General features: G+C 37.2%; 1 protein-coding gene across 1 annotated transcript in view; it reads left to right on the plus strand.

Annotated features, from left to right (window-relative positions):
- The window catches only part of dock4a (dedicator of cytokinesis 4a), a 73264-nt gene that overhangs the window by 40246 nt on the left and 9951 nt on the right, over positions 1-23067 (plus strand). Inside the window, exons 18-40 of the mRNA XM_079859477.1 lie at positions 3654-3751; positions 3841-3924; positions 4812-4912; positions 8396-8477; positions 10829-10999; positions 14052-14244; positions 14557-14681; positions 14866-15000; positions 15095-15193; positions 15286-15380; positions 15481-15556; positions 17008-17108; positions 17405-17463; positions 17542-17690; positions 18109-18194; positions 18456-18482; positions 18568-18663; positions 18746-18806; positions 18952-19045; positions 20181-20329; positions 20754-20840; positions 21172-21276; positions 22870-23011. Coding sequence (XP_079715603.1) covers positions 3654-3751; positions 3841-3924; positions 4812-4912; positions 8396-8477; positions 10829-10999; positions 14052-14244; positions 14557-14681; positions 14866-15000; positions 15095-15193; positions 15286-15380; positions 15481-15556; positions 17008-17108; positions 17405-17463; positions 17542-17690; positions 18109-18194; positions 18456-18482; positions 18568-18663; positions 18746-18806; positions 18952-19045; positions 20181-20329; positions 20754-20840; positions 21172-21276; positions 22870-23011 — 2415 coding nt within the window. The remainder of the gene's footprint in view (positions 1-3653; positions 3752-3840; positions 3925-4811; positions 4913-8395; positions 8478-10828; positions 11000-14051; positions 14245-14556; positions 14682-14865; positions 15001-15094; positions 15194-15285; positions 15381-15480; positions 15557-17007; positions 17109-17404; positions 17464-17541; positions 17691-18108; positions 18195-18455; positions 18483-18567; positions 18664-18745; positions 18807-18951; positions 19046-20180; positions 20330-20753; positions 20841-21171; positions 21277-22869; positions 23012-23067) is intronic.

The raw sequence follows: 23067 nt of genomic DNA on the forward strand, positions 1-23067 counted from the left end.
CAAGAATAAAATTTCCAGCAAGTAAATAGTACTAGAAATTAACATCTCGGTCAGCTGTTCCATACGATCTCAAATCTGTCCCATCCAGGCTGTTGGAAAGCGCTGATTTCAGAAATACCGTTTGTCTTTGTGCCATATGGCCCCGTCTCTGCATCACGACCTTGATATTGTGATATATTGATCTGAGCCCTTCAGCAGGTGAATGTCATGGTAACAGTGGCAGAGAACCGAGAGGTCTGCGTTTGGAGCAGAGATCACAGCGGGCTGAGCCCACACCTGCCTCTGTTGACCTTGGAAGTTCGCCCAGTGTCTCTGCGGCTCTGCCGTGCCTTCGCCCAACTGCACACTTATTAACTGCCATCTGGCTGTTATTTAACGAAGGCACTGATCCCAAGTTAGATTCAGTTTATATTGCATCTATACTCGGCTAAACTTTAAAAAGCCTGAAGCTTGAGACTGATTATATTCATCCTGACCTTTGAGCTATAATGAACTATAGACAAAACCACTTGCATAAATATTAAGTTAGGTTACACTTTATTAGTTACATTGTACTTACTCAAATAAGTACTGAGTAATATTAATTAACTACAAGTACTTATGGTTTTACGGTTTTACGGTATGGTTTTAAATGTTACCTTAAGGTGAATCATGTCTTTATTTCTTTGTTATTCTTGCATTGTCCCATCACATGCAAATGTTTTAAAAGGCAACTTTAAAGGTTCATAGATCATTTGACCAGTTGATTCGTCAGCGGTTTATTCACCAATGGTTCATATGATGCTGGTTAATTCACCTAGAGTTGATTCGCCAATGGTCGGTTTTGTACAGGTTGATTTGCCAGTGGTTGACACCAATGATGACGGTTTATTCACCTTAGGTTGATTCGCTAGTGATTGATTTACTACCGGTTGATTAACCAGTGGTTGATTCACCAATTGTTGATATGACAATGGTTGATTCGCAAATGGTTGGTTTTGTACTGGTTGATTCGCCAGCGGTTGACACCATTGATGACTGTTGATTCACCAGTGCTTTATTTGGTACTGGTTGATTCATCAGCTGTTGATTCGCCAATGGTTGATTTGGTACTGGTTGATTCACCAGCAGTTGATTCGCCAATGGTTGGTTTTGTACTGGTTGATTCACCAGCAGTTGATTCGCCAATGGTTGATTTGGTACTAGTTGATTCACCAGCAGTTGATTCGCCAATGGTTGATTTGGTACTGGTTGATTCACCAGCAGTTGATTCGCCAATGGTTGATTTGGTACTGGTTGATTCACCAGCAGTTGATTCGCCAATGGTTGATTTGGTACTGGTTGATTCACCAGCTGTTGATTCGCCAATGGTTGATTTGGTACTGGTTGATTCACCAGCAGTTGATTCGCCAATGGTTGATTTGGTACTAGTTGATTCACCAGCAGTTGATTCGCCAATGGTTGATTTGGTACTGGTTGATTCACCAGCTGTTGATTCGCCAATGGTTGATTTGGTACTGGTTGATTCACCAGCAGTTGATTCGCCAATGGTTGGTTTTGTACTGGTTGATTCACCAGCTGTTGATTCGCCAATGGTTGATTTGGTACTGGTTGATTCACCAGCAGTTGATTCGCCAATGGTTGATTTGGTACTGGTTGATTCACCAGCTGTTGATTCGCCAATGGTTGATTTGGTACTGGTTGATTCACCAGCAGTTGATTCGCCAATGGTTGGTTTTGTACTGGTTGATTCACCAGCAGTTGATTCGCCAATGGTTGATTTGGTACTGGTTGATTCACCAGCAGTTGATTCGCCAATGGTTGATTTGGTACTGGTTGATTCACCAGCTGTTGATTCGCCAATGGTTGATTTGGTACTGGTTGATTCACCAGCAGTTGATTCGCCAATGGTTGATTTGGTACTGGTTGATTCACCAGCTGTTGATTCGCCAATGGTTGATTTGGTACTGGTTGATTCACCAGCAGTTGATTCGCCAATGGTTGGTTTTGTACTGGTTGATTCACCAGCTGTTGATTCGCCAATGGTTGATTTGGTACTAGTTGATTCACCAGCAGTTGATTCGCCAATGGTTGATTTGGTACTGGTTGATTCACCAGCAGTTGATTCGCCAATGGTTGATTTGGTACTGGTTGATTCACCAGCTGTTGATTTGCCAATGGTTGATTTGGTACTGGTTGATTCACCAGCTGTTGATTTGCCAATGGTTGATTTGGTACTGGTTGATTCACCAGCAGTTGATTCGCCAATGGTTGGTTTTGTACTGGTTGATTCGCCAGCGGTTGACACCATTGATGACTGTTGATTCACCAGTGCTTTATTTGGTACTGGTTGATTCACCAGCTGTTGATTCGCCAATGGTTGATTCGGTACTGGTTGATTCACCAGCAGTTGATTCGCCAGTGGTTGATTTGGTACTGGTTGATTCACCAGCAGTTGATTCGCCAATGGTTGATTTGGTACTGGTTGATTCACCAACAGTTGATTCGCCAATGGTTGATTTGGTACTGGTTGATTCACCAGCTGTTGATTTGCCAATGGTTGATTTGGTACTGGTTGATTCACCAGCAGTTGATTCGCCAATGGTTGGTTTTGTACTGGTTGATTCTCCAGCGGTTGACACCATTGATGACTGTTGATTCACCAGTGCTTTATTTGGTACTGGTTGATTCACCAGCTGTTGATTCGCCAATGGTTGATTCGGTACTGGTTGATTCACCAGCAGTTGATTCGCCAGTGGTTGATTTGGTACTGGTTGATTCACCAGCAGTTGATTCGCCAATGGTTGATTTGGTACTGGTTGATTCACCAGCTGTTGATTCGCCAATGGTTGATTCGGTACTGGTTGATTCACCAGCAGTTGATTCGCCAATGGTTGATTTGGTACTGGTTGATTCACCAGCTGTTGATTCGCCAATGGTTGATTTGGTACTGGTTGATTCACCAGCAGTTGATTCGCCAATGGTTGATTTGGTACTGGTTGATTCACCAGCAGTTGATTCGCCAATGGTTGATTTGGTACTGGTTAATTCACCAACAGTTGATTCACATGTGATTCATCAATGATTGATTTAGATTCGTCAATGATTCACCACTGAATATCAGAAATTGGCAAATCCACCACTAAAGAATTAACAATTGGCTAATCAACTGTCTGCAAATCAATTGTCAACATATTAACCAATGATTGATTCATCAATGATTTATTTGGATTTGTTGATGGTTTATTCACCCAACAGTTGATTTGTCAGCAGGTGATTCATCAGTGATTCGTCAATGATTTATTTGGATTTGTCGATGGTTTATTCACCCAACAGTTGATTTGTCAGCAGGTGATTCGTCAATGATTCACCACTGGTTTATATGTTGACAGTTGATTTGCCTATTATTAATTTTTCAGTGTTTGATTTGTCAACTGCTGATATGAAAACAGGTTATTGGCCGGTGTTTGATTAAATAGTTGTTAATTCACTAGTGGTTGATTTGGCAACATTTGATCCGCAAAGGGATTTAACAGACCCATCAATGGTTGATTCACTAAAGGTTGATACACAAACAGGTGATTTGACAAATGATTTGACTCAGCCATTTTATTAATGAAACCCAATTTAAATGGTTTACCTTCAAAAGTGCATGTTTCTTGTGTTGTTTTCAGGTGACATGTTGGACCTGCTGAAATGGAGAATCAATCTGGACAGAATCCTTGACTGCCTCTCCAAACTCAAGGACATTGATGGCACTGAAATTGTTAAGGTATAAACCACACACAGCAACTTCTACCACTGAAACTGCAGAAATAGCATAGAATTGACTCTCTAACATTTGGATTTCTCTCTGTACAGTTTTTACAGGACACTCTGGACACCTTGTTTGGGATTTTAGACGAGAGTCCCCAGCGGTATGGACTAAAGGTGTTTGACTGCCTGGTGAGTGATATTTAGTTTAAATGTGAATGTATAAAATGTAGACAATGCATTGGTCTCAAGTTTCTAGTTTCCACAGATACTCACTCTACATGTTTTGACTGCAAACTCATACAAACTCATCCATCTCCTCCGCAAGGAGACAGTTTCTTGCTGTTAATGAGTACAAGATGCTCTCCTCATCTCTCCTCGACTGTGTAACCACGGTTACATGCCAAATATGGCAACTCGTAAAATCCATCTTAGACTTCTCTTGCTATAATCCAACTCCTGTCCTCATATCCTCTTTATTTCAGGCAGAACAAAAGTACTTCTAGATCAGAAAGCACATTTTAAATAAACTCTGCATGATTGAGTGTTCTCTTAGGCTGTGTGGGAATTGTTTTATACAATAACTTTACTTTTTACTTGGTTCTCTGGAATATTTTATTCTGATTGGTCAATTGCTGCATTCTGCGGCCCATTCTAGGGCAAGTGATTTCCTACGAAGCGGTGCTAGTTTCAAGTCTCATATCATTCCTCAGCTGCCTCCTTTTCACATAATAATATAATTTAATTTATCAGTGGCTGATTCATCAATGATTGATTCACCAGTGGTTAATATGTTGATGTTTGATGCACAGATAGTTGATTCAGTTCGTCAGTGTTTGATCTGACAATGGATTTAATGGATCTGCCAAACAATTGATTCACAAATGGTTGATTCACCAAAGATTGTTACTCTAGGAGGTGATTGGGAAACTGATTCGGTTGTTGATTCTGCTGATCAGTATTGAAAAATAAACCCTGATAGGAATCGAAAGGGACTTAATTAGCGAAAATTATGTTCATATTTTTGCTAAAGTTAGCTTACGACCTTACTGAGGTGACGATTTTTGTTTTCTCCTCAGGTGCACGTTATAAATCTGCTGCAGGACAGCAAATTCCAGCTCTTCAAGCCCGTAATGGACAACTACATCGAGAACCACTTCGCTGGTGCTCTGTCCTACAGGTAAACATTAGGAGCGGAGAAATTCTGTTAAAAATCAAGATTCTTAAGACAAACGTTTTTTTTTTAATCGTAACTGATGAAAAAGCTTTCTGAAGACCGCAGTGTTCTTGTCTTTTGCACGTCTCACACAGAAAATGCAGCAAGCGTTTTTTAAGATGCCAGTCAAGTCAGCTTTTAAAATGTGTATCTCGAGACACGTGCTCTAGGTATTCGCCTTTGCAAAATGCTTGTACAATGCAAAATTTAATGTTAAGAGAAAAAGGAAACAGAACTTTGGAATAGTTTCGTAGCCTAAGCTCTCTGAATGAAAGCAGTGTGTGTGTGTGTGTGTGTGTGTGCGGTGTGTTCTGGCCGTGCTGTCTGTCAGTAATGAGGCGTTGTGGTTGTGTTGTTGTGTGTGTGGGCAGTAGATGTGGTCTCTCTTCTGTAACGCACTGAAGTGTGGAGCATCAGTGTCAGAGCTGAGGTGGATGTGGGCGGCCTGCAAAATACTCACTCTCGCACTGTTCCCGTCACCCAGTTCCCATAATGCTGTGCTGTGTTTCTGTCCCGTGTCCCGTGTAATGCTGTTTCTTTTTTATTATTATTTCTTCTTTTATTTTATTTCATTTTGCATTGTGTGTTAAGTGCATATTTACAATTCCTATTATGTTGTGATGCCTACATTCAAACATTTATTTTATTTTTATTTTGCATTGTATGCATTATTTACATTTCTTACAATTTTTTGATGCCTAAATTCATTTTTATTTCATTTTAATTTAATTTATTTTAATTAATGTAATCATTTATTTATTAATTGATTTTATTTTGCAGTGCACATTAAGTGTGTTAACATTGTTTTTTATTTTATTTTGCATCGTGTGCGTTAGGCCTATGTTTACATAGTATTATATTTTACTGTTATATTTCAAAAGAGACCGGAAAATCCCACTTTCAGAGTTTTTTTTTTCACAGCCTATTTTCAGTTTGATTTTATGTGCTTTGTAACCACACTCACACACACATACATTTTCACACTGCGCTGTGTTTCCCAGCATGCTCAAAGACACACTAAGGTTAATCTACAGTCAGGATGGATGCGGTGGTGAATTGGCGATTTGTCTCAGGGTTGTGAAAAATAGAGTCGCTGGGTTCAAACTGAGTGTCAATAATCCTGAAGTATCTAAAGTAAATGTAGCTGATGCTGCTAGGGCATTTACGGCTGTTATCGCTAGAGAATAAACAGTTGAGTCACATTATAGTGTTTGCAACGCTAAGTAGTGTGAAATAAGAGGTCCGTATTACATTAGTAATTTATGGCACAATCTAGGTGTAGAAATTTGCTCATGAATTGAGTCGGATCTAACAGTCGATGAAGACAACGAAGAAAGCGTGGTCGGAAGAGTGCAGAGACGGCTCTGCGTGAGTGGTATTTACGACAGTAACGTTAAATACAAGTACTCCACAGCGACTCTAGGGGGCGCTGTTTGAGAAAAACGGAAACTGCATAGTGTGCCTTTAATCAAACAAAACTATTCTATTCAATTCTATCTGAACAAAGCTGAATTAAATGAAAAAAGCAAACAAACAAAACTGAACCGATTTATATCACATTGAATCAGACTGAACAAAACAGAACACAACTGAATTGAATCTAACTGAACAGATTTTTGAAATTGACAACAGGTTGAACTGAAAAGAAATGAGTTTAACTGAATTGAACCAAGCTGAAATGAATCAAGCAAAACTGAATCGAATCTATCTGAAGAAAGCTGAATTGACTTGAATCAAACAAAACAAAACAGAAAGCTGAACTGAACTAAACCATTTCCAATCAAATTGAATCTGATCAAACCGAACTGAACTGAAGGCTGTGTTGTCAGATCTTGGTGAATATAAATAGGATAAATAATGTATAAAGATTATTCTTGATATGGTTAAAGACCATGATAAGACTATTTTTAAGGCAGTTGATTTTATCAATGTGTTACAGTGTGTTTAATTAAGATCTAATTGGATTTCAAGTCAAATCTTTAGGGGGAATGAAAGCTAGTATTACACTGTGGCTGACATTAATTGCAATCCCATGCTGGGAATGTTAAAAATGTTCTCCTTATGGCCAAATTACTCTCATGGGCTTCCGAAATCAACAAGAGGCTCATAAAGACCCAGTTTTCCTCCAATTATTCCCCCCCCCCCCCCATTTATAATTAATCACAACATCCTTAAAACAACATAGCCAAATAGAAAAGTTTAACCAAAAGTAAACTATCCTCACTGTTATTTCCTCAAGTATTTTTTTCCAGGTTTTCCAAGATATTGACCCACTGTAGATGCCGTCCACAGACTGTGAATATATGTACACCTTTACACACACTGTCCTTCTCACACAGATTTTGATGAATTGGACCCGAAGGACGTTTTAAACCATTGTAATGGGTTCTGACTGGCAACAGAGACCATTAAATCAGAGTTTATTTACAAAGTTTCATGGCAGCTGTATTAAGTATTCATGAAGACCTGTGCACTCTAACTCCACTGATTCATTGTTACCATCACTTGAAACATCTCAGACGTTTCATCACTTGAGTGTTTAAGACTTCTCATGGGATACACTGGACCGTTAAGGACCTTTACTGACCTTGGAACAGCATTCAACCTGTCAGAGCGCTCTGATTCTGGGGGTCGGTTCCTAAACTTTACAAAACCTCTTAGGTGCATGAGCAAATTTGAAGATATGCGTCAGATTTACTTCATATACTCGATGAGGAGTCTTGGAATCAGTCAGAATTAAGGAATACTTTAATTTTGTAATCTTATCAAGGTTATGATTGTTGATGGACAAATATTTATAATATTATGAAGACAAAAACTAGCAGTGAAATCTTTTTTTGTCAAAAACTAAAAACTATATTAACAATTGAGCAGCAAATCAGCATATTAGAATGATTTCTGAAGGATCATGTGACACTGAAGTAATCCAGTAATGGCTGAAAATTCAGCTTTGCATCACAGGAATAAATGACCTTTTAAAATATATTCAAATAGAAACGGTTATTTTAAATTGTAATGATATTTAACAATATTACTGTTTTTAATGTATTTTTAGTCAAATAAATTCAGCCTTTTAAGCAGAAGAGCAAAAGCAAAACTTTTGAAAGGTAGTTTAAACCTGTTTATTCGCCATTAAAAAGTGAATTGAATTTAAAATCTAATATATAACTAAATAAAAACTAGTGAATGAAAAAAAAAATCAAGGATGTAAAGGTACCGAACAGTCTAAATGAGCATGCAAACTTTTTTCTTTTCCCTGCAGATGTCATTTTAGAGGCTCTGTATAATCTTGAGCACTGCCTATGAATAATTTGCGATATTATGCATGTTCCCTGCAGGACAAACAGAAACGTACAACATTCATACATAAATGGCAAGTTTTAGCAAACTGTTTTTTTTTTTTTTTTTTTGCTCCTGATGTCTGATATTCCCGGATTGTGCTTGCAGGGATCTTATCCGTGTGTTGAAGTGGTATGTGGATCGTATCATTGATGCCGAGCACCAGGAACAGATCCAGCAGGTTTTGAAGGTGAGAACGCTAACATGCGTTTCATTCAGGATGTATGTGTATGTATGCAAATCTATGAGGAAACATATGCATCTCTCTCTCTCTCTCTCTCTCTCTCTCTCTCTCTCTCTCTCTCTCTCTCTCTCTCTCTCTCTCTCTCTCTCTCTCTCTCTCTCTCAGTCTATCATGAATAAACCCTCACCCCCTGCTGGTTCTCTGTCCTGATCATCTAAGCTTTCTCCCCAGCAGCTATGAATATCCTTGATGCATCTGTTCTACCTCTCCAGCCTCTCTCACCCACAGGAACTTCTTTTCTTACCCATCATGCAATTAAGCTACAAACATTCAGTCTTTTCTTTCTTCATTTGCCGTTCTGCTTTTATGACCCGCCGTGGGACCACCAGGCACATTCTCCAAATGCATCCACACTCGTTTACACCCTTCAAAGGTGTTGTTTGAAAGCAATTCCCACTTTCTTACCTTGAACCCTTCAAACCTCTTTGGGTTCATCTTGTGGTATTTTTGCTCTTTCTGATTGAAATGTTTAAAAACAGAAAATGCTCTTTACACTACAGTATGTTTACAGATTTTTTTTTTCTTCTTCAAAAAGTAATAAAGAAACAGATAATGCAATATGTTCAATATATATTACATTTTATATATATATATATATATATATATATATATATATATATATATATATATATATATATATATATATATATATATATATATATATATATAATTAACCCTGTAAAGCCTTCTCCACCATATTTGATATGCAAATTTCTAAAGCCTCTAAATGATCAACATGATCAAAAAATTTCTGAAAAAACTTTGTTTCTACACAATCTACTACATGCTTTCTGTCGTCTGATTGATCGTCGGACTGAAGCAAAAACCATGTTTAAATGCGAGTATCAAATATGATCCATCAGGCTTTTGAGGTACATTTATTTCTTCGTCTCTCAATCATCATCATTTAAATTGCATTATATATTTTGCCCTCACAATAAGAATCTACAGAGCTTTGATCATACAAATAAGCATTTAAATATCATCTTACTAAGACTTATTATTGGGAGATAAAGAGTGACATCTGATATTTATATACTGTATGCATTTTATGTAAGTAGTCTGTTATACTGCTATAAAAATCTGATTGATTTACATTACAAGCTTTTTTTTGGACCATATAAATATCAGCATCTGCACCAAATTGCATATTTCTGCTCAGTTTGGGCCTCTAAATAAAACTGAGGTGTTTTTTCTTCACTAGTGTGAGCTTCATATTCTCACTATATCATACTATATAGTCATAAAAGCTTTAATGTGGCTGCCAAGAAATGTATCCTGAAGGATTGGAAGAGTGTCATCCCCCCCCCAGCCAAAAACACTGGGCTAATGAACTCCTGTCGTACTGCACACCAGAAAAAATTCTACATTCTATCCGAGGAAAACTAGATGACTTTGAACTGACTTGGACTCCTTTTTTGAACATCCTGACCCAACTTGACATGACCACAGACTAGATGTAAATCTATGCTTATTACGGTTTATTTCTATTTTTATGATTGTTTAATATCTTGTCTTATGGAGAGAGGGTTTTTGTTGTTTTATTTCGTTGTTTTCTTTTCGTTTTTGTGTTTTGTAAAAAATTAAAACTATAAATAAAATATTAAAAAAATAAAATAAAAGCTTTAATGTATCAAATATGATGCTCAACATAAACATATGCGAAGTCTTTTCTTTAGATTTTGTTTATATTTTGTCTAAAGGTTCAATAAACTGTTCCATATAGATAATAGATTTTACTGACTATTATTTTATATGTCAGGCTTTAAAGGCACACTATGCAAGATTTGTACCTTAATATAACAGCTTTGAAATCATTTCGATGGTAAACGAACTCGTAGTAGGGCGAATCATCCCGATAGCAAAGCAGGGGGGGGGGGGGGGACGCCGCTGGCAAAACCAGCAATGCAGGTTTGAGAGGTGGCGCTCCGACAAATCTCGCGAGAATCACGACTGGCTTTACGTCACGACGTCACATACATCAACAACATATGAAGCAGCCTCTATGGAAGACACTAGCACGCGTTTCAGACGTGAATCATGGCAGCATCGACGAAGAAAGCGCAGTCGGAAGAGTGGAGAGACGGCTCTTTGTGAGTGGTATTTACGACATTAACGTTAAATACAAGTACTTCACAGCAACTCTAGGGGACTTATTGTTTGAGAAAACAGAAACTGCATAGTGTGCCTTTAACAGGGTTAAAAAATCATTTTAAACATTTTTAGTTAGGATTTTTTTTTAATGTGATTTAAATATTAATTTAAATAACAATAGTTTGATGTCATATGGCCCACAGGCGTCAGAGTACTTGTTTAAGTACATTGTGCAGTCCCGGCGTCTGTACGCGGCGGCCACCGGAGGCCAGAGCGAGGAGGAATTCCGCTGCTCTGTTCATGAGCTCTTCAAATCCATCCACCTGTTCCTGTCTCACGAGAGTAAGGGCATCAGCCCCATCACACACACACAGGTGAGACACACACACACACACACACACAAGCCTGTACGCCTACACTGGGTTCAAGTTCACACACAAGTATGCACTGCACTGAGTGATGATAAAATATGTACTTAAAGGACAAGTTCGGTATTTTACACTTAAAGCCCTGTTTACAGATCGTTTCTGATGAAATAGAACGGTTAAGATTAAATTTTGGACAAATGCTGCTGTCCCGAGAATTTTAGGTTTCTTTCGTTTTCCCCCCCACCAGTAGACTGGGTGTATAGGTGCACTCGAACACTCCTTCCTAAAACACATTAAACTTTTGTTTACAAAGACGTGAAACTCACCGAGTGGTCAGGGGTGTCCACTGATATGCTCACACAAAAATCGCTGCAAAATATGCTTTCCAACAGGTTTTATCGTAGTTTTTGTCTCCTCCATTGACTTGCATTGGATGTGCTGTGAGGTACGGTATTACTCCGCGCCGGAAACTGAAATGGGGTTGTTTTCTTCTTCTCCTTCGTGTTTTTTTATTTATTTATTTTTATGGCGGATCGCAAACAATGAAATGTCAGTGGTTTGCTTGCAAAGGTGCATTATCGCCACCAACTGGGCTGGAGTGTCTATTATTCAAGCTCTCAACGGAAGTTCGGGTGTGAGGCGTTTGGAAAAATAGGTCCACAGATAAAATTGCATCTTTACAACCTAAAGTGGCTCAGTTTCAAGAGATCCAGTTTCTTTTATTTCTTTTTTTCTCAGCAAAGATCTGAACAATCACATTTTAGCAATTGGACCAATAGAAATCATTGTTTCTGGCAATTGTTATTCCTGTTTCACATGCTGCTTTAAAAATCGTTTGCATTAAAACGATTTGTGGATTATGGTCTATTAATTGGTGACCTCTGACCTTGAGAAAGAGGCTGTGGACAATTTTAGCCGAAACACCATCCAGACACTTTTGATCCAGACATATTTTCAGTGCATTTATGATTTGGAATGCACTAATCTGGTTATCACTTAACTGTAAACTGGAGGGAATTGAATTATGATATAGGGTGTAACGAGTCAGATTACTCACGGTTCGGTTTTTATCGCGATTTTAGGGTCGCTGTTTCGGTACGGTTCGGTATGTGCTCTGTTCAGGGAAAAAGACTACTGTCAAATAAAAATAAAGAAAATAACAACAAATAATCAAACCACAAGCAACAGCACAAATAAATATAATAGAGCAAATATACAAATAAAATAAACAGTGCTTTTCAGGTGCAGAAATTGAATTAAGTAATCAAATGTAAACATTCCACTGTAGAAATGAAATAAAGATGAATCATTCTTAAAGTTATAAAAGCTATTCAGTCAAGAGCAGTGAGTGATATCCTTGTCTTTTATTGTTTGATGAAAAACACTGCTGTCACTTTAAGACATAATGAATGCAAGGATCCACTGCACTGATACTGATACACATGCGTCGTCTTTCTCGACTGTTTGCGTTCACTTCAGACATTACCTACTTTTGTTTGCTAGGATACTTGCCAAAGCGGGCATGTTGACATAATTTTTGTGTGTATATGTCCTTTCAAGCGCAAGAGAACTCAATATTTGCGCGTTGTCTGAGCCACGGCTTTCCGTGTGCGCGCTTTGGATGAGTGCGCGCACAAATCTTCTCACAGCGAGTTTCCTGCTTCTTGCACTTGAATGTTTAAATTGGCAAGGCTTAAATGAGTTTAGTTTAAAACAGATAGCAACATGTGCTCTTCAGGTTCAAAACCCAGGTGATGACGGTGTACATGACTGGTCATATACGTTTAGGGGAAGTCAGAATGTGTATCCATCGACAGAAAAATACATAAGACTAACTCTGTCTCTGTTTTACACGTTGTTATTTTCAACAAACCATATTAAAGATGCGTATGCGTCGTCAGATTTGAGATGAACCCGCTGAGGTGAACACTAGGAAGACAGTTAGCAGGAAGTTAGAAGTGTTTATTGAGTACTGTACTTTTTTTTCAGCCCCACCCACATTTGTTCTGCTAGCATAGCAGCGTTCAAAGCTCAGTCAGCCCATGGAGAGTTAATCCAGTCTTGATATACACAAACAGAGACGCATGCTGTGCGTGCTAAAAGCCTGCCACACACTGTCACGGCCCGCGAGCTTGGAGTCAGCAGAGCCATGTGTGTCCGTCGGGCAGAGAGACCCGCTCCCGTTCTTTCAGAGATTCGTTTCGTTCCGACGAGCGTTAACGGTGGCACAGTGGGGACGCGCGCGCACATTCGCACATTCACTCACACTGAACTCGCACACAAGTCTGTTCTTGTTATGGCAGCCCAGCAAGAGAGCAGATTTCAATTAACACAGCCAAGAAAACAAAGCGTCTTTGGACACCGCGGCATAATCCAAAGCACATGCAGGCGACTGGATCTGTGCCAGATTCGTGTCACCACAATATTTGTGTGTGTGAATAAGTGCCTTCGCTTACATCTGTTGTTTGACGTCCCCTACCGCACCAGAGGAACATTTTCCCACTAAATCAATGTGCAAATGTGTTTGGAGGAAGATGATAGCGGTTGTATTACAGTGACACAAATGCACAAAATACACACATACCGCAGCACATTACACATATTATTAAAGTCGGCATGAAACAAGTTGCGATGGTCCCTATTGTGGCATATATTCGAGTGAAACTGCTTCCCGAAAATGTCCATCAGAAATTGATTGGATGGTTGTGGTTTGCTATTGGTCGATCTCATGTTGAGTGACAGGTTGATCCCGCCCTCTCTCCGGTAAACACATCATCAGAGAAGAGAAGAGATGATGCTGCAAAAGAGAGGGAGAAGTTATTTTGATTAAAGATTACGAGGGTACATGAATTTTTTAAATATTGACGTGCACAGATACATAATTTATTATAAATGCTGCAGTATTTATGCAATATTACATAAAAAAATAACAAGAATTGTCTATTTTGATTTCATGGTGACTTTAAAGTTATCTCTTGGGTACCACCTAATGAGCTTGACTGGGGTTTTTTGTACTAAACAAACACTTAGCGCGATGTGTTTACTGGCATTTTCTCAGGCCGTGTTCCTGAGATCGTTCCCGACTGTGTGCTGCGAGCTGCTAAAGATCTTCAGCATGAGAGAGGTGGCAAATCTGGCCCGTGACACGCTGAGCAGTCTGCCCGCCCTCACGCACAACGACTGCCCCCTACAGGCCGTCAAACTGCAGTGCATGGCCAAGACCGTGGAGAGCCCTCTCTACATCAACCCGGGTAACCCGGATCACTCAGTTTTCTGATTTAAAGCATTTAAAAATGAAACAAATATTGCTGAAAGCACCAGTTTAGATCTATTAGAGGCCATCTAAATGCAAGCGTACACTATGCCGTTTAACCCTTTAAACCTGTTGGTGAACGTTTTTACAGTTATATTAAAAGGTATTTTACTTGCTAAAACGCATAAACTATCAATCAGACGACAGAAGGCATGTTGTAGATTGTGTACAACAGTTTAGAGTCTTTGACGCAGAACTCTTTCTAGGGTTAAAAGATGCTTGAATCTAACGTGTGTTTGTGTGTCGTCAGAGTCGAGGTGTGTGCTGTTACCTGTAGTTCTGCGTCTGCTGCACACACACCTGCAGGAGCAGAAGGAGCTGGTTCTGTGTGCCAACATCCTCACCAGCATGCTGACGCTCAACACACCCGCCACGGTCAGAACCGCTGCTACAGTCATTTCCTTACTGTTCGATTCACTCGCATCTCTGTTTATTAGTTCGTTTCTTAGGCGTGACTTAGGCAGTTATTTTAGGAAGGTGACGATATTAAAGATTTTTTAATATTACTTTGTATATATCACAATTAATGTAAAATGAAATATTTTTGTTGATGTCGTAGGAGTGTGGAGTGTCTGAGGAGGTGAATCTGGTCATGGAGAGTCTGTCTGGAGTCTTACTCAGAACTATACTGGAAGTGACCAACCGTCCTCAGCCCGCCGCCTCCTCCCTGCGCCTGCAGTACCAGGATGTGACCGTGCGTCTGACCCTTCTATTGACCTTTTTATATTTACTTGGGGTTGTAAGTATTTCAGTATATTGAATAACACTCATATGTGTTCGTGTTTCAGGGTGAATTTGTTGCTTGTTTACTCGCGTTGCTACGGCAGCTAAAAGATAAAGAATACCAACAGCTTCTCAGCAGATTTCCCACTAAAGATGAACTAACGGTAAAATCATTTTCTAAACATTACCTGAGCACAGTTGTGATAATAGTGATTGCTGTAGTGTAACTGTACGATCTCTCACACTGGTTTCCCAGAGTTTCATCCTGCAGTTATTCACCGTCTTCAGAATACTCATCCGACAGGATATGTTCCCAAAAGACTGGACTGTCATGCGACTGGTCGCTAATAAGTAAGGGCTTGGAAAACCAGGCTTGAAACAATTCATATTTAATCTCATTCATCCATAGAAATGTTTTATTGCTTGACGTTTCTGTTTCGTTTGTGTTTAGCGTCATTATTACCACCATCTTGTATCTCTCTGATACCCTGCGCAACAACTTCCTTAATGAGAAATTTGACTTCAAGGTAAGGAGATTTTCCATTTATGGATTCAGTAAGATTTGGATACTTAGAGTCATGAAGATATTATGTTTCAAAAGCTTTCTATTTCAAATAAATGCTGTTCTTTTGATCTTTCTATTCAGCAAAGAAAAAAAATATCACGGTTTTCACTAAAATATAAAGCTTTTTTCAACATTAAGTTTTAAATTGTTATAATATTTCAGTAGCACCTCAATGCAGTCCACAAGATCCAGGGGGCGGGGTTGGATCCACATCTAAGGGGTGGAGATTGGTAGATTTAGGGGTGGAGATGGGTAGGTTTAGGGGTGGGTTTAGGGATCAGGGGGTTGAGATGGGTAGGTTTAGGGGTGGGTTTAGGGATCAGGGGGTGGAGATGGGTAGGTTTAGGGGTGGGTTTAGGGATCAGGGGGTTGAGATGGGTAGGTTTAGGGGTGGGTTTAGGGATCAGGGGGTGGAGATGGGTAGGTTTAGGGGTGGGTTTAGGGATCAGGGGGTTGAGATGGGTAGGTTTAGGGGTGGGTTTAGGGATCAGGGGGTGGAGATGGGTAGGTTTAGGGGTGGGTTTAGGGATCAGGGGGTTGAGATGGGTAGGTTTAGGTATATATGTTCGGTATATATGTTAGGTATATATTAGGTATATAGGTTTAGGTATATATGTATATATGTTTAGGTATATATGTATGGTATAATATGTAAGGTGGGAGGAGTTGGATCTGGATCCAACTCCTCCCCCTGGATTTCGTGTTCTGCAGTGAGGACCATCTCTAATATTTCACAATATTACTGTGTCTATTGTGTTTTGATTAAAAAAAGCAGCATTAATGAACATGAGACAAAAACGACCCCAAATGTTAGTGTCACCTGACACTTTTGCCTGGGAATTGAACACAGGGAACAGCAAAAGTTCTCAAATTTAATATTTTTACAGTTTATATAATTAATATAATGAAACATCTGCACAAAATCTTCATTCTTACCTTTTAAAGAAAGTAAAAAAAATATCATTTAAAATCATGGAATACCATAAATTCACTGGAATACCAGAGAAAAATTATCATGTACTATATAATATTCACTAATGATTGCCTGTCACTTTAACTATTTGATTAAATATGTTAATGTATTCGGACGTCTCTGGTACACTGTGTACGTGTGAAAGCAGTAGATCTCTCATTCTACACTATAAAAATGTTTGATCAAATACCCTAAAAATTACATCTAAATTAAATAAAATATTTCATATGACAGAATCAACTTGAATTCATAAGGTCACACCAGGAAAAGTACTCTTTTAAAGGTCGGATGCAGTAAAAATATTTCCTTAGGCTAACGACTGCACATTACCATTCTTCATCAAACATCAAAAATGACTGGTGCATCCTGGGAACATGATAAACGTTAAATGTTGAATCGTAGTCAGCATTTTAATTATTAATTAATCTTTTTATCTGTAGGTATGGGAGTCCTATTTTTATCTCTGTATAATATTCATCAACCAGCCTTGCCTCCAACTGGAAATGTTCCCGCCCTCCAAGAGGAAAAAAGTCCTGGAGAAGTGAGACCCCTTCCTGTTCCTTTCTTTTATATGATCAGAATCCTAATGAGATTGAAAGATTTACAGTGTAAAATAACACATTCTGCGTAATGACACGTGATTACTAGCAGCTGATTTATTGTACATTGGCTAATTAGTTTTATACTGTTGCATCATGGGAAAACCGTTGTAACATTACATTGGCTGCGTCCGAAATCACATCACGAATTGTCACTGTTTTTTGCCTACTATATAGTAGGGAAGTATGCGATTTCTATCAGCGCAGAATTAATATGACTATATTTGTGTTTTTAAAGGTATGGTGACATGAGAGTGATGATCGGTTGTGAGATTTTCAGCATGTGGCAGCATTTGGGTACGTCTTTCGATACAAATCAGCATTGTTCATTTATGGATGATCACATGATTGTGAATGTATTATGGTGTCTTCCAGGTGAATATAAGTTAAATCTCATCTCTACCCTAATCGGCCCGTTCATGGAGGTGACTCTGGTGCCACAGATGGATCTGCGGAACGTCCTCATCCCCGTTTTTCACGATATGATGGACTGCGAACAGCAGCGGAGCGGCAACTTCAAACAGGTGCTGGAATCGCAGTGACACGGACATGTTTCAGCGCGCGAGAGCAGCGTGATGTTCATGTCACAGTGAATTATGAAACGCTGCGGATGCCAGGAAATCTAGCTTGTTTACTAAGATCGTGACGCTTTTTGAATGGAATCATAATTTGAAAAGGATTTTCAGCAAGATTTTGAGCCGGATGTCAAATTTAATATATAATTTATGATTTACAGCAAGTCTGGGTTTTTCATTGGTTATTTCAATTATCTTGCAGAAAGCCCTTTTATATAATGATAAAAAGTGCAAATATAGCCTGGAATGGTCATGCATGATTTATATATGATGATGTTTTTGGTGCGGGAAACCTTGACTAACATTATAAGTGGATTTATTTATGATTTAATGCTTTAAGAATAACATTTTTGATTGGTCTCTAAAGGTGGAGGCCAAACTAATAGACAAACTAGAAGGTCTGATGTCAGAGGGCAAAGGAGATGAGACTTACAGAGAGCTCTTTAACAACATGTGAGTCCTAATTCTTAAGAAATTAATATTTTTATTCAGGAAGGATGCATTAAAGTGACAGTAAAGACATTTATAATACTAAAAAATGCTGTTCTCCTTTTGAATTCGTTTAAAAATATATTTAAATAGAATTTTTTTTTAACCAATTATGATTTAAATTGACAAAATATCACAAAATACTTTCAAAATATAATAAAAAAAAAATATTCTGTTAAAATATACTAAAATATTGTCAATTTTTGTTCTGTTTTTCTGCATTAGAATTCCGTTGTTTGGTCCATATCCGAGGTGAGACATCATTAAATACTGTGAACAACAGTCGTTGTTTTAAATGAGTATATATATATCTGAATTCTGCATGTCTGTGATTTAGTCTGCTGAAGAAGATCGAGAGAGAGACCTGGAGAGAAAGTGGCGTTTCCCACATCGCTACCGTCACACGGTTGATGGAAAGATTGCTAGATTACAGGTAAAGCACACACTTGTACACAAACACAGACCACACACACTATACAGTACAAACACACTCGGGTTTCTTCATCTCTTCACAGGGACTGCATGAAGATCGGAGAGGTTGATGGGAAAACGATGGGATGTACAGTCAACCTTCTGGTTAGTTTGGATATTACTGATATTTTGTCATATATTATAATTTATATGTTACTTTACTTGAGATCAGAGAACATTTTAACATTGAATATTGAGATGAGCTTCAGAAAAAAAGGATGTTCTGCTTATATTGCCCTGTTCTTTTTAGAACTTCTACAAAACTGAGTTGAATAAAGAAGAAATGTACATCCGTTATATTCACAAGCTCTATGAGCTGCACCTGAAGGCACAAAATCACACCGGTAATAATTGCTCAATATATTTGTATTAATCTGTATCCTTTTTATTTGACAGTATATTGATTATGTTAATTTTTGCACTGTATCCTACCTCTGATCAAAATATGTGGTAATTTCTGCTCCAATTAATTTTAAATTATTTAAATGTATGCTATTTTTTTATAATTAATATTATTTATTTTTTAAATATAATTTTCTAATAAGAAAAAATATTTTTTTTTAATTTTATGCAACTGTTTAATAATAATAATAATAATAATAATAATAATAATAATAATAATTAGAAGAAGAATATTTTATATTACAAATATGTTTTGTAATTTTCAATTTATGATCCGTGTAACTATTGCATAATGATAATAGTTTTTTTTACTTTTTTAATGATGTGTAACTATTTTGCATAATACTTTCTATTGTAAAAAATTTCTATTGTAAATGTCTTTATGATGTGTGCAACTGTGTTGCATAATAATATTTTTTTATAATATGTTGTATAATTATAATTGTTTTAATTTAAATATGATCTGAGTAACTGTTACAGAATAATAATAATAATAGTAATAATAATTTGTATAATTTTTTTTTTCAATTTGACATGATCTGTGTAACTGTTACATAATAATAATAATAATTTGTATTATAAATACTTTTTAAATGTATTTTTTATGATCTATGTAACTGTGTGTTGCATTATAATAATAATAATAATAATAATAATATTACTACTAATAATAATAATTTGTATAATACATATATTTTTTAAATTGTTGTTCAATTATTTTTTAATTTTCCATTTTTATGATCGGTGTATCTGTGTTGCATAATAATAATAATAATAATAATGATAATAATTTTTAATAATAATTTGTATTATAAATACTTTTTAAATGTATTTTTTATGATCTATGTAACTATGTGTTGCATAATAATAATAATAATAATAATAATAATAATTTGTATAATACATATATTTTTTACAATTATTTTGTTAAATTATTTTTTAATTATCCATTTTTATGATCGGTGTATCTGTGTTGCATAATAATAATAATAATAATAATAATAATAATAATAATAATAATGATACATTTTTTTTTTTAATATTCAGTTTTAAAAGATGCGTGTGAATGTGTTGCAGAGGCGTCGTATACCCTCCTGCTGTACGACGAGCTGTTGGAGTGGACTGAAAGGCCTCTCAGAGAGTTTCTCACGTACCCCATGCAGAGCGAGTGGCAGAGGAAGGAATGCCTCCATCTCACCATCATACACAATTTTGACAGAGGGAAAGTGAGTCCATCTCTCATTTTAAGATGCACTCCACCCACCATAAACTCATTCACGTGACTAATAACGCTGAACGTTGAAGGATCTGGGCAGATATTTGCAGAGACAGTGTGACTGGAAATCCTTTATTTCCAATAACAAATGGCTGATGATCAGCTACTGTCACATAAGAGTTGTTCTTTTCTTTCCACACACTGCCATCTTGTGGCCGAAACTTATAGCTGCAATGACTCGCCTCTTTGAAAAGAGCAGGGGTCCTTGTTTAGATCTAAAAATATACTTTAATGTATGAAGTATTATTGTTATTTAAAACTCAACTCAACTTTATTTCTAAAGCACTTTCAAAAACCACAATGGGTACCAAAGTCCTGTACATAAAAATAACAAATAAATACATCCAAAAATACATCCAAACTCTTCCTTCCAGTGCTGGGAAAACTGCATCATACTGTGTCGAGAACTGGCCAATCAGTACGAAACGTATTATGACTACAGGAACCTCAGCAAAATGAGGGTGAGTATTTCCCGTTTATAGTATGCATGTCATTTTTGATTTTTGTACACCCTAATCTGCAGTTCAAACGTCTGCTTTTTGTTTGCGGTGGCTTTAAATACAGCAATTATTTGAACTAGATTGAGTTGTTATTACAGTATGCTCATTATACTTATGGCCAATTGTTATCCTAATGAGGCGTTTGGCTTCGACTGTTAAACTTCCCCATTTGTTTTTTGTTTATTCTGTTACACAGTCGATTGCTTCACAGATTGTGGCAGTGATTTGTCATATTAACAGTTGTTTGTGTTACATTGTGCTCAATGGTCTGTTTTATTTGCGTTCTTGATAGATGATGGAAGCCTCTTTTTATGACAAAATAATGAACCAGCAGCGTCTCGAGCCAGAGTTCTTCAGAGTCGGATTCTACGGAAAGAAGTTCCCCTTCTTTTTAAGGGTACTCTTTAAGCATATTTATATTGTATTAATATATATATAGCATACTATTAATAATATAATATTAATTATTATTATTTTAGGTAAATATTTTACAGATGTCGTCTTGTTAATTAACTGTTTTAAATATGTTTTTAAGCAATAGATCACCACCCGAAAAAAAATTATAATATAATATACTATAAAGGCTTATTATTGAAGTTTAAAGGAACACTCCACCGTTTTTTGAAATAGGGCTTATTCACCTTCTTTCCTACATTTAGATAGGTGGGCAAATGCATTTTTGTCTCAGTGCATGCATTGTTTTAGTTTGACAGGGTTGGCGCTAGCTTAGCTTAGCATAATGAATGGAATCCTTTGTTGCCAGCTAGCATGTGCTGAGTAAAAGTAATAAAAACTCACCTAATTACTTCTTGTGGCTTGCGTATTCACAACGAGTACAAATAGCGATGCAGATTAACACTAGGCGATTTCCTATGCAGATATTGACTTGGGACTATATTAAGGGGAAGCACAGGCGAAGCACTGCTACTTGGGTGCAGAGATATCACACCTGTGCTTCCCCCTAATATAGTCCTTAATATATAAGTCAATATCTGCCTAGGAAATTGCCTAGTGTTAATCTGCATCGCTATTTGTACTCGTTGTGAATACGCAGGCCACAAGAAGTAATTAGTTTTTTTTTTTTTATATATATCACTTTTACTCAGCACATGCTAGCTGGCAACAAAGGATTCCATTCATTATGCTAAGCTAAGCTAGCGCCGACCCTGTCAAACTAAAACAATGCATGCACTGAGACAAAAATGCATTTGCCCACCTATCTAAATGTAGAAAAGAAGGTGAATAAGCCCTATTTCAAAAACAGTGGAGTGTTCCTTTAATATTTTTCAGATAGTGTTGTCTTGTTCATAAAATGTTTTTGCAGCGTTTTATTTCTTGACAGTACCTGGTCACAATGTTTTATTTGCAATTATTCAAAAATCTCTAACATTTTTGTTATATTTATATATATTAGCACATATAATATAATATAAATATATAATAAAGGATTATTATTTTAGGTAAATATTTTACAGATATCATATCATTGTCTTGGTTATACATTTTTAGTTCACCCAAAAATAAACTCTTGACAATCTTTGCTCACAATGATTACATTTATTTCAAAATGTCTACTTTCATGTTTTTTGGAACACGTACAGTCATGCAGGTTTTGAATGATATGAGGGTGAGCAAATAATGCCAACTTTTCAATTTTGGGGTGAACTATCCCTCTAATATTAAAATGTCGTCATCTTTATCCTGTAATTCAACATCATGTCCTCTAGGGGGCACTTTTCTTCCAGATCTCACTGTTATTCATCTATGATTTGCAACATTTTCTTTTTATTAAGCTATTTGGTTTGCCAAATACTATTCTTTGTATTTTTACACCAGATGTTTTAAATGACAATGAAAGGGAAAATGAGAATAAATTAGGATTGAATTATGAAAGATTTATTCTATTCACATTCAGTCCCTCAAAGTCTGTATTGTGTAGTTTCTTCCATTTTCCTCATTATTTCTTTGTGTGTGTGCTGCCGCCGAACAGAATAAAGAGTTTGTGTGTCGAGGGAACGATTACGAGCGCCTGGAGGCCTTTCAGCAGCGGATGCTCAGCGAGTTTCCTCACGCCATCGCAATGCAGCACGCCAACCAACCCGACCAGACCATCCACCAAGCGGACGCGCAGTGTATCCTTGATTTTACTAAAATATGGCTGTTTGTGAATGTAAAAGGTCTGCAAAGA

This window comes from Squalius cephalus (genome assembly GCF_949319135.1).
Source record: "Squalius cephalus genome assembly, chromosome: 23".
Lineage (NCBI taxonomy): Eukaryota > Metazoa > Chordata > Actinopteri > Cypriniformes > Leuciscidae > Squalius > Squalius cephalus.